The 15,045-nt window shown below is 47.1% G+C and overlaps 1 protein-coding gene across 2 annotated transcripts in view; it reads right to left on the bottom strand.

Annotated features, from left to right (window-relative positions):
• The window catches only part of LOC145355283 (uncharacterized), a 79,083-nt gene that overhangs the window by 56,122 nt on the left and 7,916 nt on the right, over window positions 1-15,045 (bottom strand). The window contains exons 1-4 of one of the 2 annotated variants that reach the window (XM_080207188.1): window positions 8,713-8,902; window positions 6,960-7,053; window positions 2,665-2,847; window positions 1,757-1,882 (exon numbers count right to left, since the gene is read on the bottom strand). In XM_080207188.1, coding sequence (XP_080063314.1) covers window positions 1,757-1,882; window positions 2,665-2,847; window positions 6,960-7,053; window positions 8,713-8,741 — 432 coding nt within the window. In that variant the 5' untranslated portion in view covers window positions 8,742-8,902. Of the gene's footprint in view, window positions 1-1,756; window positions 1,883-2,664; window positions 2,848-6,959; window positions 7,054-8,712; window positions 8,903-15,045 lie in introns of those variants that run through there. The other variant, XM_080207187.1, reaches the window with a different exon arrangement.

Here is a 15,045-nt window from a genome sequence, read left to right as displayed (position 1 = left end):
GCCCTTCATCTGTATCCCTCCTAAATGTTGCTAATGTGTCTGCTTCTAGTGTCTTAATCATCTTAAGTCGCCACATTTGCGGAAGGATATATTGGCCTTGGAGGGAGTACAGAGAAGGTTCACCAGGCTGATACCAGAGATGAGGGGGTTGGCCTATGAGGAGAGATTGAATAGACTGGGTCTATACTCGTTGGAGTTTAGAAGGCTGTGGGGGGATCTTATAGAGACATACAAGATAATGAAGGGGATGGATAGGGTAGAGGTAGAGAGATTCTTCCCACTTAGAACGGATAGCAGAACTAGAGGGCACAGCCTCAAAATAAGAGGGGGGGGGCAGTTTAGATCAGAGTTGAGGAGGAACTTCTTCACCCAAAGGGTGGTGAATCTCTGGAATTCTCTGCCCATTGAAGTGGTGGAGGTCACCTCGCTGAATATATTTAAGTCACGGTAGATAGGTTTCTGACAGACAAGGGAATTAAGGGTTATGGAGAGAAAGCGGGAAAGTGGAACTGTTCCACTTCAGATCAGCCATGATCTTATTGAATGGCGGGGCAGGCTCGAAGGGCTAGGTGGCCTACTCCTGCTCCTACTTCTTATGTTCTTATGTTATCTTCCTTTTTTCATATGGACATGGTTAACATCTTCTTCCTTGGTAAAGACAGATGCTAAATATTCCTTTAATTCCCCTTGCTGGATCTCTGTCTCCGTTCATAAATCTCCTTTATGGTCACTAATCAGCCCCACTCCTCCTTTTACTACTTATTTGGCTATTGGAGACCTTGGGATTCCCTTTTATATTAACTGCCAGTCTTTTCTCATATTCTCTCTTTGCTTCTCTGATTTACTTTCTCCCCTCCCCTCTGAACCTTCTCTGTCCAGTCTGGTCCTCAATGGTATTTTCTACCTGCTATCTGTCAGCGCACCTTTTCTTCTTTTTCTTAATTTCCATCTCTTTTGTCGCACTGCGAGCAGTTGATTTGCTTGCCTGACCTTTCCCTTTCAAGGGATCATATGGCGACTGTATACAAATTAGGGGTGGCACGGTGGCATAGCCTCACAGCACCAAGGATCCGGGTTCAATTCCCATCTGTGCGGAGTTTGCACATTCTCCCCGTGTCTGCAAGGGTTTGCTCTGGTTTCCTCCCACAGTCCGAAAGACGTGCTGGTTGGGTGGATTGGCCATGCTAAATTCTCCCTCAGTGTACCCGAACAGGCGCCGGAGTGTGGTGACTAGGGGATTTTCACAATAACTTCAGTGCGGTGTTAATGTAAGCCTACTTGTGACACTAATAAATAAACTTAAACTTTAAAAAAACTTTCCGTGTTTGATAGGTTAGATTGAGAGAAACTATTTTCAGTAATCTCCCAATTAAGTGTCAACTGTGGCACAGCAGAGAGCACTTTGAAACATTAGGTTCTGGGTTCAAATCCCACTCTAGGAATAAATCAACTTTAAAAATTTAAACAAATGATCGCGTCTTTGAAGAAAGCCATTTATTCTGCTACCTAAAAAGTTTATTTATTCATCACAAGTAAGTCTTACATTAACACTGCAATGAAGTTAGTGTGTACCTTTTCTCCTGCCAACCCCCAATTAATTTAACGGAATGACAGAACAGGTCTGACGGGCCAAATAGCCTCCGCCTGCTTCCTCTGTAACAAAGTTCCAGTTTGATACACTTGGTTAATGGACTCAGGGCAGGCTCGAGGAGCTGAGTGGCCTCCTCCCGTCACTATTTCTTATGGTCTCACTAACCTTGGTTTGCAGTATTTTAATCTCAGATGAAAGGTTATTAATATGCTGGCGAAGGCATTGGTTCTCCCCCTGAGTTTGTTCGAACTGGATGCGTTCCTTGTTCAGACACATGCCTAGTTCCATCAGCTAGGATAGAAAATGAACACGCAGGTTGGTGACTAAATAAGACGGAAATGTGAAACCCGCGTTGTCGCGGCAGTCAGAACCTTTAGCAAGTGGGCAACTGTGGCAGTTCTGCAGCCCTAGCCAAATAGTTTGTGGCTACATTGGCTCAGTGGGTCACTTCAGACGCAGGAAGTCATGGCTTCAACCCTGCGCTGCGGAAACACAGTCCACTGCCCCTCCTGAGGGAGTGCTACACTGTCAGAAGTGCTGTCTTTGGAAAGAAGCATTAGGCAAAGGCCAAGTCTGCAGGTATACATATAAAATCAGTATTCCAAAGGGTTAAAAAAAGGGGGGAAACCAAATGGGAAATGGATACAAGGGACCAGACTTTCAAAGCAATTTTGGGAAGCTGACATATAAATGTAGAAAATAGGAGTGGAAATAGGCCATTCTAAGCGATCATTGATCCTCTTTCTCAGCACCATGCTCCTGCACTCTCCCCATACCTCTTATCATCTTTAGGAATCGATTTCCTTTTTAAATAGATTCAATGATTTGGTCTTCGGAAGAGCGAGAGGTAGGAAGATGTGATTTATTTTTCCCTACAGAGTGTTGTTATGAAACTGATATGGTGGTGAAAATATGTTCAATACTTACTTTAAAAGGGGCATTGGATAAATATTTTGAACAAGAGCAAAATGGGGAGTGGGGCTAATTGGAGAAGTCTTACAAAGAGCTACCACAGAGGCACAGTGGGCTGAATGGCCTTTTCCTGTACGGCAATGATATGAATGACAGCTTACGTTTTGGTTGTAGGTCTGTTCGGTTTGACACTGGTACTGTCTCATCTCAGCCTCGTTCATCTCTCGGATTTTCTGGAGCATCTTCATGGCTTCAGCGTCCTGTTGGGGATTTCTCAGCTTCGCTTCCAGTTCCTGAATCAGAGCATCTGCCTCTGCAGCCTTCTCCCTCATGCAGATCATATCCTGAAAGCACAGCGTGAAGAAGCTACTGAGTAAAGCTCACTGCCAGCTGGTTCCTGATCAGAAACCTGCCACCCATTCAGTGCGTTTTATTTTAATTTGGCTGTTCATACTGAGTGGATTTCGCAAGAGTAAGTGACCTGCGTTTCACAACTTGCATTTGTGTACTAGTTGCAAGTGCCTGCCTGAATCTTTAAACCAGAGGGAGGTGGGGAGGTGATGGCATAGTGATATTGTCACTGGACTAGTAATCCAGAGACCCAGGGTAATAATCTGGGGACCTGGGTTCGAATCCCACCACCGTAAATTTGAATTCAATAAAAGTCTGGGATTAAAAGTCTAATAATGGCTGTGAAACCATTGTCGATTGTCGTAAAAACTCATCTGGTTCACTAAGGTTCTTTCAGGAAGTAAATCTGTCATCCTTACCCAGTTTGGTCTACATGTGATCGCACGACATCAGGTTATAGCCCAACAGGTTTATTTGGAATCACAAGCTTTCAGAGCACTGCTCCTTTGTCAGGCGAAGTGGAGTGATGTGCGCTAAGCGCAGGATATATAGGTGAAATTGCAATAGCCCGACACTAACTGGTAATCAAGAGTGACAAAGGATAAGCGCAGACAGTGTAGGCCTGTCATTGTTATTCAGCCGGCCTACGTTGTGAAACTCATCAAAGAATCTTGTTATTTTTAAGGTTACCCCAGCGGCCGCCCAGTTTGCTGAGTTGTCTACAGTTATTCCTGAGTTACCCACCCCTCCCCGCAACTTTAATCTAACCTAACAGGAAGGATGCTCATCCTCCCCACCTTCCCTATATTACGACAGCCACTAACACTTCAACAGTCGTAGAACATAGCGAGATACTTCAGGGTGTCCCGCAGTACGGGAGGATTCTACGTCAGTGTTAGGTTCCCCCCCCCCACCCCGCCCACCCCACCCAAGCCCCCTCTTGATGTTCTACTGATGTCGTGCCTCCCTATCTCTGTAATCTCCTCCAGCCCTACAACCCTCCGAGCTGCCTGCACTCCTGTAATTCTGGATTCCTTAGCATCACTGATTTTAGTCGCTCCCCCATTCACCTAAAGATGCCCCAGACACATTGACTATAAGATATAGGAGCAGAGTTTGGCCATTCGGCCCATCGAGTCTTCTCCGCCATTCAATCATGGTCCAATACTACTTTCCTGCCTTTACCCAGAACCTTTGATTCCCTTACCAGTCGGGAACCTATCTGTCTCTGTCTTAAATACACACAATGATCTGGCCTCCACAGCCTTCTGTGGCAATGAATTCCACTGATTCACAGACAAAATCCCCTCCAGAAAACTCTCCCCTTCTTCCTCACTTTCCTGATTGAAGACACTATTAAAAAAAACTACCTCTCTGGCCTAATAGCACCTCATGAGGTACGGTGTTAAATTTTATTTTATGATTCCCTAGGGAAGAATTTGGACATCTTAAAAGTGCTATACAATTGTAATTGGTTTTCAATGGAGAGTAAAATTGAATCTAAAAGGGGGTATTATTTCTGGAGACTGACAACAACTCAGAACTGGCAAAAGACATCAAGAGAATTGTGCACCATGTCTCACGTTGATGTACAATAATATTTAATTGCGAGCTAAATGCATTCCCAGTCATCACTTTTATCTTCTAATCTCGCTAAACGTCTAGAAATATTAACCTTCTGGGACCGTGATGTATTGTCCTAATCAACTTTTATTGAGAATTCCCTGGGATATTTCTTTAGGGAATACAGGCTCAATGTTGCATTACAGTCCCCTCATGTTGCATTACAGTCACAGCACAGTGCTGACTGTATCCTGCATCACTGGAACGCTTCACTTGATTAAATTCTCCGTTTCAAACCAGGAAGCTTGTAGTAGGTCATCCAATAAAAGGAAAGCATTTGAACTTGCCCTCCCTGGGGAGGAACACCGCAAACTGCTGACAATTACATGAAACTAATTCATTTTATATTGGCTCCGGCTTCAGTTAAAATGGGAAGAAATTCCACACTGTAGGGAAGTGTTTGGGGTACATTTCGAAGCTGCAACCAGGGGCAACATTAGGGAGACGCCCAGAGCTCCACATGCAGTGTCAAGTGGCAATTGGGATTAGGATGGCGCAGTGGCACAGTGGCTCGCCCTGCTGCCTCACAGCGCCACTGACCTGGGTTCGATTCCCGGTGTGGGTCACTGTCAGTGTGGAGTTTATGAAGGTTTCCTCCGGCTGCTCTGGTTTCCTCCCACAGTCCTTGAAAGAGCTGCTGGTTAGGTGTATCGGCCGTGCTAAATTCCCCCTCAGTGTACCTGAACAGGGGACTGGTTAGGTGTATCGGCTGTGCTAAATTCCCCCTCAGTGTACCTGAACAGGGGACTGGTTAGGTGTATCGGCCGTGCTAAATTCCCCCTCAGTGTACCTGAACAGGGGACTAGGGGATTTTTCACAGTAACTTCATTGCGGTGTTAATGTAAGCCTGCTTGTGACAAATAAACAAACTTAAAAATTGTGTCCTATCCTAAATCCCAGCTAAGGAGCCCTAATTTCCATCAGGCTCCATGGCTTTCATTGGCAGCAGATCAGTAAGCTGCAGGCAATGGCCCCCTTACCCCACACACCCCACTGTTTACAACACCCAAAACCAGGCCTGATTCACCGTCCCCAAACTGTGACCTTTCATCTTCTTATCCTTCCAATGGGTTGGGGGCATCGCTGACAAAACCCGCATTCACTGCTCACCCCTAATTACGTTTATTTATTACTGTCACAAGTCGGCTTACATTAAAACCTCAATGAAGTTACTGTGAAAATCCCCTGGTCGCCACACTCCAGATGCACTGAGGGAGAATTTAGCACAGTCGATGCACCTTACCAGCACTTTCAGATTGTGGGAGGAAACTGGAGCACCCGGAGGAAACCCGTACAGACACGAGGAGAACGTGACCCAAGCCGGGAATCGAACCCGGGTCCCTGTTGCTGTGAGACAGCAGGGCTAACCACTGTGCCACTGTGCCACCTCTTGCCCAAGAACTGAGCGGCTTGCCATTTCAGAGGGAAGTTACAAGTCACATATAGACCAGACCTAGTACGGACCACAGAGTTCCTTCTCTAAAGAGCCAGTTGGGAGTTTTGTGACAATCAGTTCATGGTCACTCTGAGATTTCTTTATGAATTTAATTCAAATTCCACCAGTTGCTGTGATGGGATTTGAACTTGTGTCTCTGGACTCTTGTGTAACAGGAGCCTCTTGATTCCTAGCCCAGTGGCGTAACCGCTGCACCACCATCTATCCTCCTCTTGGGTAGCTAGGGTGGGAGAAACATCAATATTGCACCCATTTTGGGCTCTAACTGAGAGCAACCCTTTATAGCGTCAACTGTGGTTCAGCATTAGGTAAGACTCTGACCTCGGAGTCTGGGTCCAAACTTCAATCCAGGAATTTAACATAATCCTGAGCCATACTCTGCTGCAGTACTGAGGGAGTGCTGCACTGTTGGAGGTGCTGTCTTTCGATATTAGGTTAAACAAAGGTGAACCCAAAGTAACTCTTGAGGGGGTATTTGAAAAAGAGCAGCAGATGTTCTCCCTGCTGTCCCCGTCGATGCTTAACCCTCAACCCCCATCGGTGAAACCAATTATTGCGTCGTGTGACTCATTATTGTTGGTGGGATCTTGCTGTGCTCACTGGCAGTGAGCAAGTTATAACAGCACGTAAATGGCTGCAAATTATAAGACCAAAGGGTGCGGAAGGAGGCCATTCAGCCCATCGTCAGCCAGCCAAGAAAGAGAAAAAGGAAACTAGCCCCTCATGGGGATAGGTGGATTGGCCATGTTAAATTGCCCCTTAGTGTTCGGGGGACTAGCTAAGGTAAGTGCATGGGGGTTATGGAATAGGACTTGGGTCGGATTGTGGTTGGTGCAGACTTGATGGGCTGAATGGCCTCCTTCTGCACTGTAGGATGTTATGATTCTATGATTTTAATCTCATTTTTCCAGCACCTGGTCTGTAGCCTTGTGGGTAAATCTTAGCAACACCCTGAATTAATCTTGTTTCAGAAATGGAGGTTCTCTCTGTTCTTTGGTAAGCTCTATGCCATTGACACATGCTGACCTGGCAATGATTTTCCTGTTGAATGTCCAGTTTATGTCTGAGTTGTTGAACTGTACACTGGAGTTCCCTGTTCTGTTTGCGTTCCATCTCATAGCTGCACAAGACCAGACAGACACACATCTTAAAACCAGGTCAAGCATTTCCAGCTGCATTCAAGCTTTCAGAGACATTCCAAAGTAATCGGGAGTGTCCCGTTCACCCCCACCACTCCGCGCGCGCCCCCCCCCCCCCCACCAACAGTATCGTGGCCAACACTCATCCCCCAAACAACCTCAATAGAACAGATTTATCATCCTGCTGTGTGTGTGGGATCTTGCTGTGCGCCTATTGGCTGCCGTGTTTCCGCAGCGTGGCTACCAGATCAACAGTTACCACGGGCCAAAGACAGGTGAGATTTTCCAGTCACATTTTGGTCTCAATTCGACAAGGTTCGACCCGTATTGTAGACCTCAAAATGGCCGCCGCAATATCCAGTTTAGCAGGGGAGGCCTCGCCTGTACCTTTGGGCACAATAGCAGTGCACTGGCTGCCACCTGAGAGGAAGGCAGGGCTTATTGCAATATTGAAACAAGGTTCCTGCTCCTTAACGGTTTGCTCTGAGGCTTCCAGTCCATAAGCTCTGGTTACAGGGCTCTGCACAGAACGGCGCAAAGGCATTTTGGGAATAGGATTTGGTTTGGACATCGTGCTGTGGTAGTCAGCATGTGCCTGAACCGAGAGACCCAATGAAAGTAGGATAAATCAGCACACTGGATGTGAGCTACCCACGCTGGTCAAAACTCCAGAGGCAGCTTGCTCAATGCAAGTGCGTCAGGTCACCTGGTCTCATCGGTGGCATTGTCTTATGACTCTGAAGAGAAACGGCCCTCAGTATTTAGTAGTGGGGGTCCAACATTCAGCCCCATCAAATCTGCACCGACTCTTCGAAAGAACATCTTACTCAGGTCCCCCATTTCCGTAATCCTGTGCATCTACAATGGCCAATCCACCTAACCTACACATCTGGGGACACTAAAGGGGCAATTGAGCACGGCCAATCCACCTGACCCACACATCTTTGGACTGTGGGAGGAAACCAGAGCACCCGGAGGAAACCCACGCAGACACGGGGAGTTCGTGCAAACTCCACACAGACAGTGACCCGAGCCGGGAATTGAACCCGAATCCCTGACGCTGTGAGGCAGCAGCGCTAACCACCGTGCCGCCTTTGTTTCCACCAAACAAGCATGTCCACCACCAGCCCACCGTTTAAAAATGACGTGTGTGCGATGTGAGTTGCAGGTGCCACTGAGTGTATGAAATATTCCTGTACTTACAACTCATCACAAGGTTTAAAATCTTTTAACTTGAGTAAGTAAGATTGACTCTTCAACAAATTAGACTGAGAAATTGTGATAAAATTAGTGGTAGCGAACATGAAAATAATTTGAAAGCGTTACCTGCACAACAAGAAAAATTGCAGAGAGTGGGAAGGTTGAAGATTAACATTGTGCATTTCTGACTCAAATTAAGAGAAATAAACCCATTATTTAAATGTAAATTTGTGCACATTTACAATCTATAGGGAACGCTTTCTGATTAGAAATGTGACAAAATTATGCAGCATGGATTAATTAATATTAAAATGCAAAGGAAACCTCATTAGATACTTGTTTCATGATAATAGCCTTTGAGAAAACTCATGTTTAAATCGCAAGTGAGGTACTGGCATAAAATCAAAAGCATTTTTCCACACTTTGACAAATCCCAGTACCTAAGAAATGTCAAGCAGCGTGCCTTCATGACTATCGGCCGGTGGCTCTGACATCCATCATTTTGAAGTGCTTCGAAAGGTTAGTCCTGGCATGAATCAATTCCAGTCTCCCGGATTACCTGGATCCACTACAGTTTGCCTACCGCTGCAACAGGTCCACAGCAGACGCCATTTCCCTGGCCCTGCACTCAACCCTGGAACATCAGTGGGGACGAAGTAGAAAGGGTCAAGTGCTTCAAGTTTTTAGGTGTCCAGATCATCAACAACCTGTCCTGGTCCCCGTGTTAACTATAGTTAAGGAAGCTCACCAACACCTCTACTTTCTCAGAAGACTTAAGGAAACTTAGCATGTCGGCTACAACTCTCACCAACTTTTACAGATGCACCATAGAAAGCATTCTTTCTGGTTGTATCACAGCTTGGTATGGGCTCCTGCTCTGCCCAAGACCACAAGGAACTACAAAAGGTCGTGAATGTAGCCCAATCCATCACGCAAACCAGCCTCCCATCCATTGACTCCGTCTAAACTTCCCGCTGCCTCGGCAAAGCAGCCAGCATAATTAAGGACCCCACGCACCCCAGGCAATCTCTCTTTCACCTTCTTCCTTTGAGAATAAGATACAAAAGTCTGAGGTCACATACTTAAGCACAGCTTCTTCCCTGCTGCCATCAGACTTTTGAATGGACTTGCCTTGCATTAAGTTGATCTTCCTCTACACCCTAACTGTAACTGTAATGCTGCATTCTGCACTCTCTCCTTTCTTTTTCTATGAATGGTATGCTTTGTCTGTATAGTGCGCAAGAAACAATGCCTTTCACCGTCTGCTAATACACGTGACAATAATAAATCAAATCAAATCGCAACTGTCAGCAAAGGCATCAATGGTGCACATCATTGGTGTATAATATATAACTTCTCTTTTTAATACAGCCTAGAGTAAGGGATTGTGTGTGGTTCCAAGATAGTGAGGCATGTTAGCAACAACAATAACCTGTATTTAAACAGTGACGCAGTGACTGGAACTTTCAGGCCACTCACACTGACAGGATCTCCTGGTCCCCGCCGATGTGTGTCGCTGGTTTCCCTGCAGGGAGGTATGCATTAACTGGAAAATCCCTGCCACAGGCAGGCCGCCCCCCCCCGCCGCCCCCGCTCCTGCTGCGGTGTAATGTGCAGTGAGTTGTGCGGTAAATCCCACCCAGTGTCCCAAGGGGCTACAGAGAGGCATAATCCAGACTATGGGGAGTGGGGGTATTGGGGCAGCCACCACAAGCTTGATCGATGGGGTGGGCTTTAGTGAGAGTTTTGACGATGGAGGTGGACAGTTACAGGGTCTTCCAGCGTGTGGGGTATGGGTCGCACAGTGGTTAGCACTGCTGCTTCACAGCACCAGGGATCTGGGTTCGATCCCTGGCTTGGGTCACTGTCTGAGTGGAGTTTGCACATTCTCCCAGTGTCAGTGTGGGTTTCCTCCGAATGCCCTGGTTCCCTCCCACAATCCAAAGATGCGTGGGTTACGTTGCTTGGCCATGATAAATTGCCCTTCAGTGGCCTGGATTGCATAGGTTACAGAGATTAGTGGGGTAAATATGTGAGTTGCAGGGATAGGACCTGGGTGGTATTGGTGTGAGTGCAGACTCAGTGGGCTGAATGGCCTTCTTCTGCATTGTAGAGTTTCTATGTTTGTACTGATGATGCTAACCATCCCCTTTTCACCAAGGACATCGAACCCATCTACCCCTCTATCCCACCACCCCCCTCCCAACTGAGTCCTGGCCTCTAAATCCTTGAACAGAGGCCCAATCAGTCCCCATCTGCCACCATTCCTTCCACCTCATCTTTCCCTCTGATTCCTCCCACTCCCTCTTTGGTGAAAGCTGTTAGTCTGGGAGCCCTTTGGATCCTATCTCCACCTAGTTTTTTCTGGGATGTGAGGAACATTCTTTATTCAGTCCTTCTCAGGTCGCCGCCTTCCCCTCTCTCCCCATTACACTGTTGACCGTATCTTCCCCCGCCCCACCACACCCCTCCCATCTACCTCCAACTAGAATATCGAGAAAACATCAACTTTGCTCAAATATCCTCCCAACTCTCACCTTTGTTCCATCTCAAATTCTTCCATCACTGCCCTGACTTCTCTATTTTCATACCTGGGGGAATAGGCTGTCAACCAATATCTACCTTAAGCCCACTGACTCCCCCAGGTACTTTGATTATATTGCTGTCACTTCCCCCTCCTACTAGGCCAGTAGTCCATTCCTGCAGTATTTCTGTCTCAGTCAGGTCAGTTCTGACGATGCAGCTTTCCAATCTGTCTTCCCATTCCCTCAGCCAAGGTTGATCGAGACTTTGACCATATTTCCAAGTCAGGATGGTGAGTGACTGGGAGGGGAACTTGCAGGTGATGGTGTTCCCATGTACCATCACAGAATCATAGGATCGCTACAGTGCAGAAAGAAGCCACTTGGCCCATCGAGTTCTGCACCAACCACAATCCCACGCAGGCCCTATCCCCATATCCCTACATATTTACTCACTAATCCCTCTAACCTATGCACCTCAGGACACTAAGGGGCAATTTTAGCATGGCTAATCAACCTAACCCGCACATCTTTCCACTGTGGGGGGAAACCGGAGCACCCGGAGGAAACCCACGTATCTGCTGTCCTTGTCCTTCTGGATGTTGTGGTCAGGAGTTTGGAAGATGCTGTCAAAGGAGCCTCAGTGAGTTGCTGCAATGCACTTTGTAGATGTTGTACATGGCTGCCACTCTGCGTCAGTGGAGGAGGGAGTGAATGTTTGAGGTGGTGGCTAGGGATGCCAATCAAACGTGTTGCTTTGTCCTGGATGGTGTTGAGCTCCTTGAGTTTTGTTGGAGCCTCACCCATCCAGGCAAGTGGGGAGCATTCCATCACACTCCTGACTTAACATAGAACATAGAACATAGAACATTACAGCGCAGAACAGGCCCTTCGGCCCACGATGTTGCGCTGACCAGTTTTTTTAAAAAAAACACTGACCCACTAATCTAAACCAATCCCTTTTCGTCCATAAACCTATCCACAAATCTCTTAAACGCCCCCAAACTAGGCGCATTTACAACCGCAGCAGGCAGGGCATTCCAATCCCTCACCACCCTCTGGGTAAAGAACCTACCCCTGACATCCGTCCTATAACTACCACCCCTTAATTTAAAGCCATGCCCCCTCGTGCTAGCATTCTCCATCTGAGGAAAAAGTCTATCACTATCCACCCTATCTAAACCTCTAATCATCTTATATGTTTCAATAACATCCCCTCTTAGCCTCCTTCTTTCCAGCAAAAACAACCCCAAATCCCTCAGTCTCTCCTCATATGACCTCCCCTCCATACCAGGCAACATCCTGGTAAACCTCCTCTGCACCCTCTCCAAAGCCTCCACGTCCTTCCTGTAATGTGGGGACCAGAACTGCACACAGTACTCCAAGTGCAGCCGCACCAGAGTTGTGTACAGTTGCAACATGACGCTGCGACTCCTAAATTCAATCCCCCTACCAATAAACGCCTTGTCGATGGGTGGACAGGCTTTGGTGAGTCAGGAGGTGAGTTACTCACTGCAGGATTGCTCATCACGCTATTTATATGGCTAGCCCAGTTCAGTTTCTGGTCAATGGTAACTCCGAGATGTTAATAGTAGGGGATTCAGTGATAGTAATTGCCATTGAACGTCAAGGGGAGATTTTTAGATTCTCTCTTGTTGGAGACAGTCATTGTCTGGCATTTGTGTGGTACAAGTGTTACCTGCCACCTGTCAGTCCAAGCCTGAATATTCTTCAGTTCTTGCTGCACACGGACAGGGATTGCTTCATTATCTGAGGAATCTTGAATAGTACTGAGCGTTGTGCAATTGTCAGCGAACATCCCCCCATGAGTTGATGTTGGAGGGAAGTTCATTGATGAAGAAGCTGAAAATGGTTGGACCAAAAACACTGCCCTGGGTAACTCCTGCAGGACTGTTCCGGAATCGGGATGACCGACCACCCACAAGCAAGACCGTTCGCCATTCACACCTCTTCAATGCCCAGTTTTTTGTGTCTCTCCCTGTCCCACTATCATCACCTTTTGCTTTGCAGCACCATCCCTGCTGACACTCTGGGTGGGATTCTCCGATCTCGTTCGTACCCGCCCCGCTGCCAATGAGAACAAAGGATTTGGCGCTCAGCCAAAACTTCATTCACTGCAGCGGAGATTGGCGAATTCCTGCAAGCCTTACAGACCTTCCCTCCTTTTGATCTTTCATTCCCCCACTCCCTTTCTGGACCTCCGTACTTGCCTAAGATCAACCTCCGTGACTTCTTGAAACACTGTACTACCTCTGCTTTTCTCTGTCCTCCGTCGGAGCGGCCGTATGCTTCGAGCATGCTCTGTCCTCTTGTTTGTTTTGGAATTTGGTCTGGATACCATCAGTGATCGACGCTAGTCTGGTGGAACACACGGCGTGCGTTGCTTTGCTTCAGGCACTCTCTAGTTACTATCATGTGTGGGATCAACACTGGCCATTAATCAGTCAACGACGACAAACAGTGTTAAGGAGATCGGCTGGGTTTACCAGACTCGGATACTCAAACAACCGCCGCTGAGAAACGCTTTAAGGATTTCTTTTCCAATTAGATGGCAGGGCTTGAAACGAAAAAGATGTGTACACAGAATCATATCACCATGGCGACACTAAGTCTTCCAGGCAGTTTGGAGATTTCAAATATTTCAGTACAAACCTCCAAAATAATGAATACCAATGTCAGCATTTTCATGAACTCTCAGGCAAAATATTAATTCTTAATGTTTTGAGGCTGCGTTAAACCACATCTTCTCCACCCCAAAGTTTATTTAAAACAAACACAGGCAGTAGCGGAGTTCCGGCTACTTCAAGAGGCTTTGTCGGTGTGACATATGACTCCTGTCAAAGCTCAGACTGTGGGTGAAATAGATACTGGAGCTGAGAGGAGATATCATATCCAGTAACTTCAACTTAAAGCTCAAGTGCATACCTCCACAAGAATGTGCTGACAAACCTGTGCTAACAGCTGACTGCGGGGTGGCTGATAAAACTTTCTCCGATTGATTAATTCATTAATCACCGTTTAAAATGACATTGATTCCTCATCAGCTGGCATAACGGTGCCACAGTGGTTAGCACTGCTGCCTCACAGCGCCAGGGACCTGAGTTCGATTCCCGGCTTGGGTCACTGTCTGTGCCGAGTCTGCACATTCTCCCCGTGTCTGTGTGGGTTTTCTCCGGGTGCTCCGGCTTCCCCCCATCCTCCAAAAGACGTGCTGGTTAGGTGCATTGGCCATGCTAAATTTCCCTCAGCGTACCCCTACTGGTGCCAGAGTATGGCGAATAGGGGATTTTCACAGTAACTTCATTGCAGTGTTAATGCAAGCCTACTTGTGACAATAATAAATAAACTTAAATCTAAACATCAGCTCTATTCATGGCAGTACAGTGGTTAGCACTGCTGCCTCACAGCGCCAGGGACCCAGGTTCGATTCCCGGCTCGGGTCACTGTGTGGAGTTTGCACATTCTCCCCATGTCTGCGTGGGTTTCCTCCCAGTGCTCCAGTTTCCTCCCACAGTCTAAAGATGTGCAGGTTAGGTGCATCGGCCATGCTAAATTGCCCTGTAGTGTCCCAGGATGTGTAGGTTAGATGGATTGGCCTTTGTAAATGCATAGGGTTATAGGGTAGGTTGAGGGGGTAGGCCTGGGTAAGATGCCCTTTTGAGAGTTGGTGCAAGCTCAATGGGCCGAATGGCCTCCTTCTGCACTGTAGGAATTCTGTGGTCATGGTGCTCTTTTGCTTCCAACCAAATCTGAACACCAGTGAGGGAACAACATTCAGGGAACCACTGCTGGCTTACTCTGTAACCATCACCTGACCACAGCCTGATATGGTCAATGCTGGTCTCATTTCAAGCCCACTTTAATGATGGGTGGGTTTACTCCGGGTGCTCCGGTTTCCTCCCGCAGTCCAAACATGTGCAGGTTAGGTTGATTGGCCGTGCTAAATTGCCCCTTAGTGTCAGAGGATTCATAGGGTGGGGTTATGGGAATAGGACCTGGGTGGATTGTGGTGGGTGCAGACTCAATGGGCCAAATGGCCTCCTTCCGCACTGTAGAGATTCAATGAAATGTTTTCTGTGTAAATGCCCCATAACTACCTTAATCCCATTCTTTCTGGATCTTTGCAGCAAGAGAAATAAGCGTTCCCAAAATCACTGTCTTTGTTCATGGTGTCTGGGGAGTAACAATGTGCCTGGAAATAGCTGGATGTTCCGTGGGGCGCTGCCGGGT

This window comes from Carcharhinus amblyrhynchos, chromosome 19, assembly GCF_965287045.1.
Source record: "Carcharhinus amblyrhynchos chromosome 19, sCarAmb.v2.hapA, whole genome shotgun sequence".
Lineage (NCBI taxonomy): Eukaryota > Metazoa > Chordata > Chondrichthyes > Carcharhiniformes > Carcharhinidae > Carcharhinus > Carcharhinus amblyrhynchos.
The sequence above is the reverse complement of the archived record's forward strand: the minus strand, read 5'-3'. Positions and strand labels throughout refer to the sequence as shown.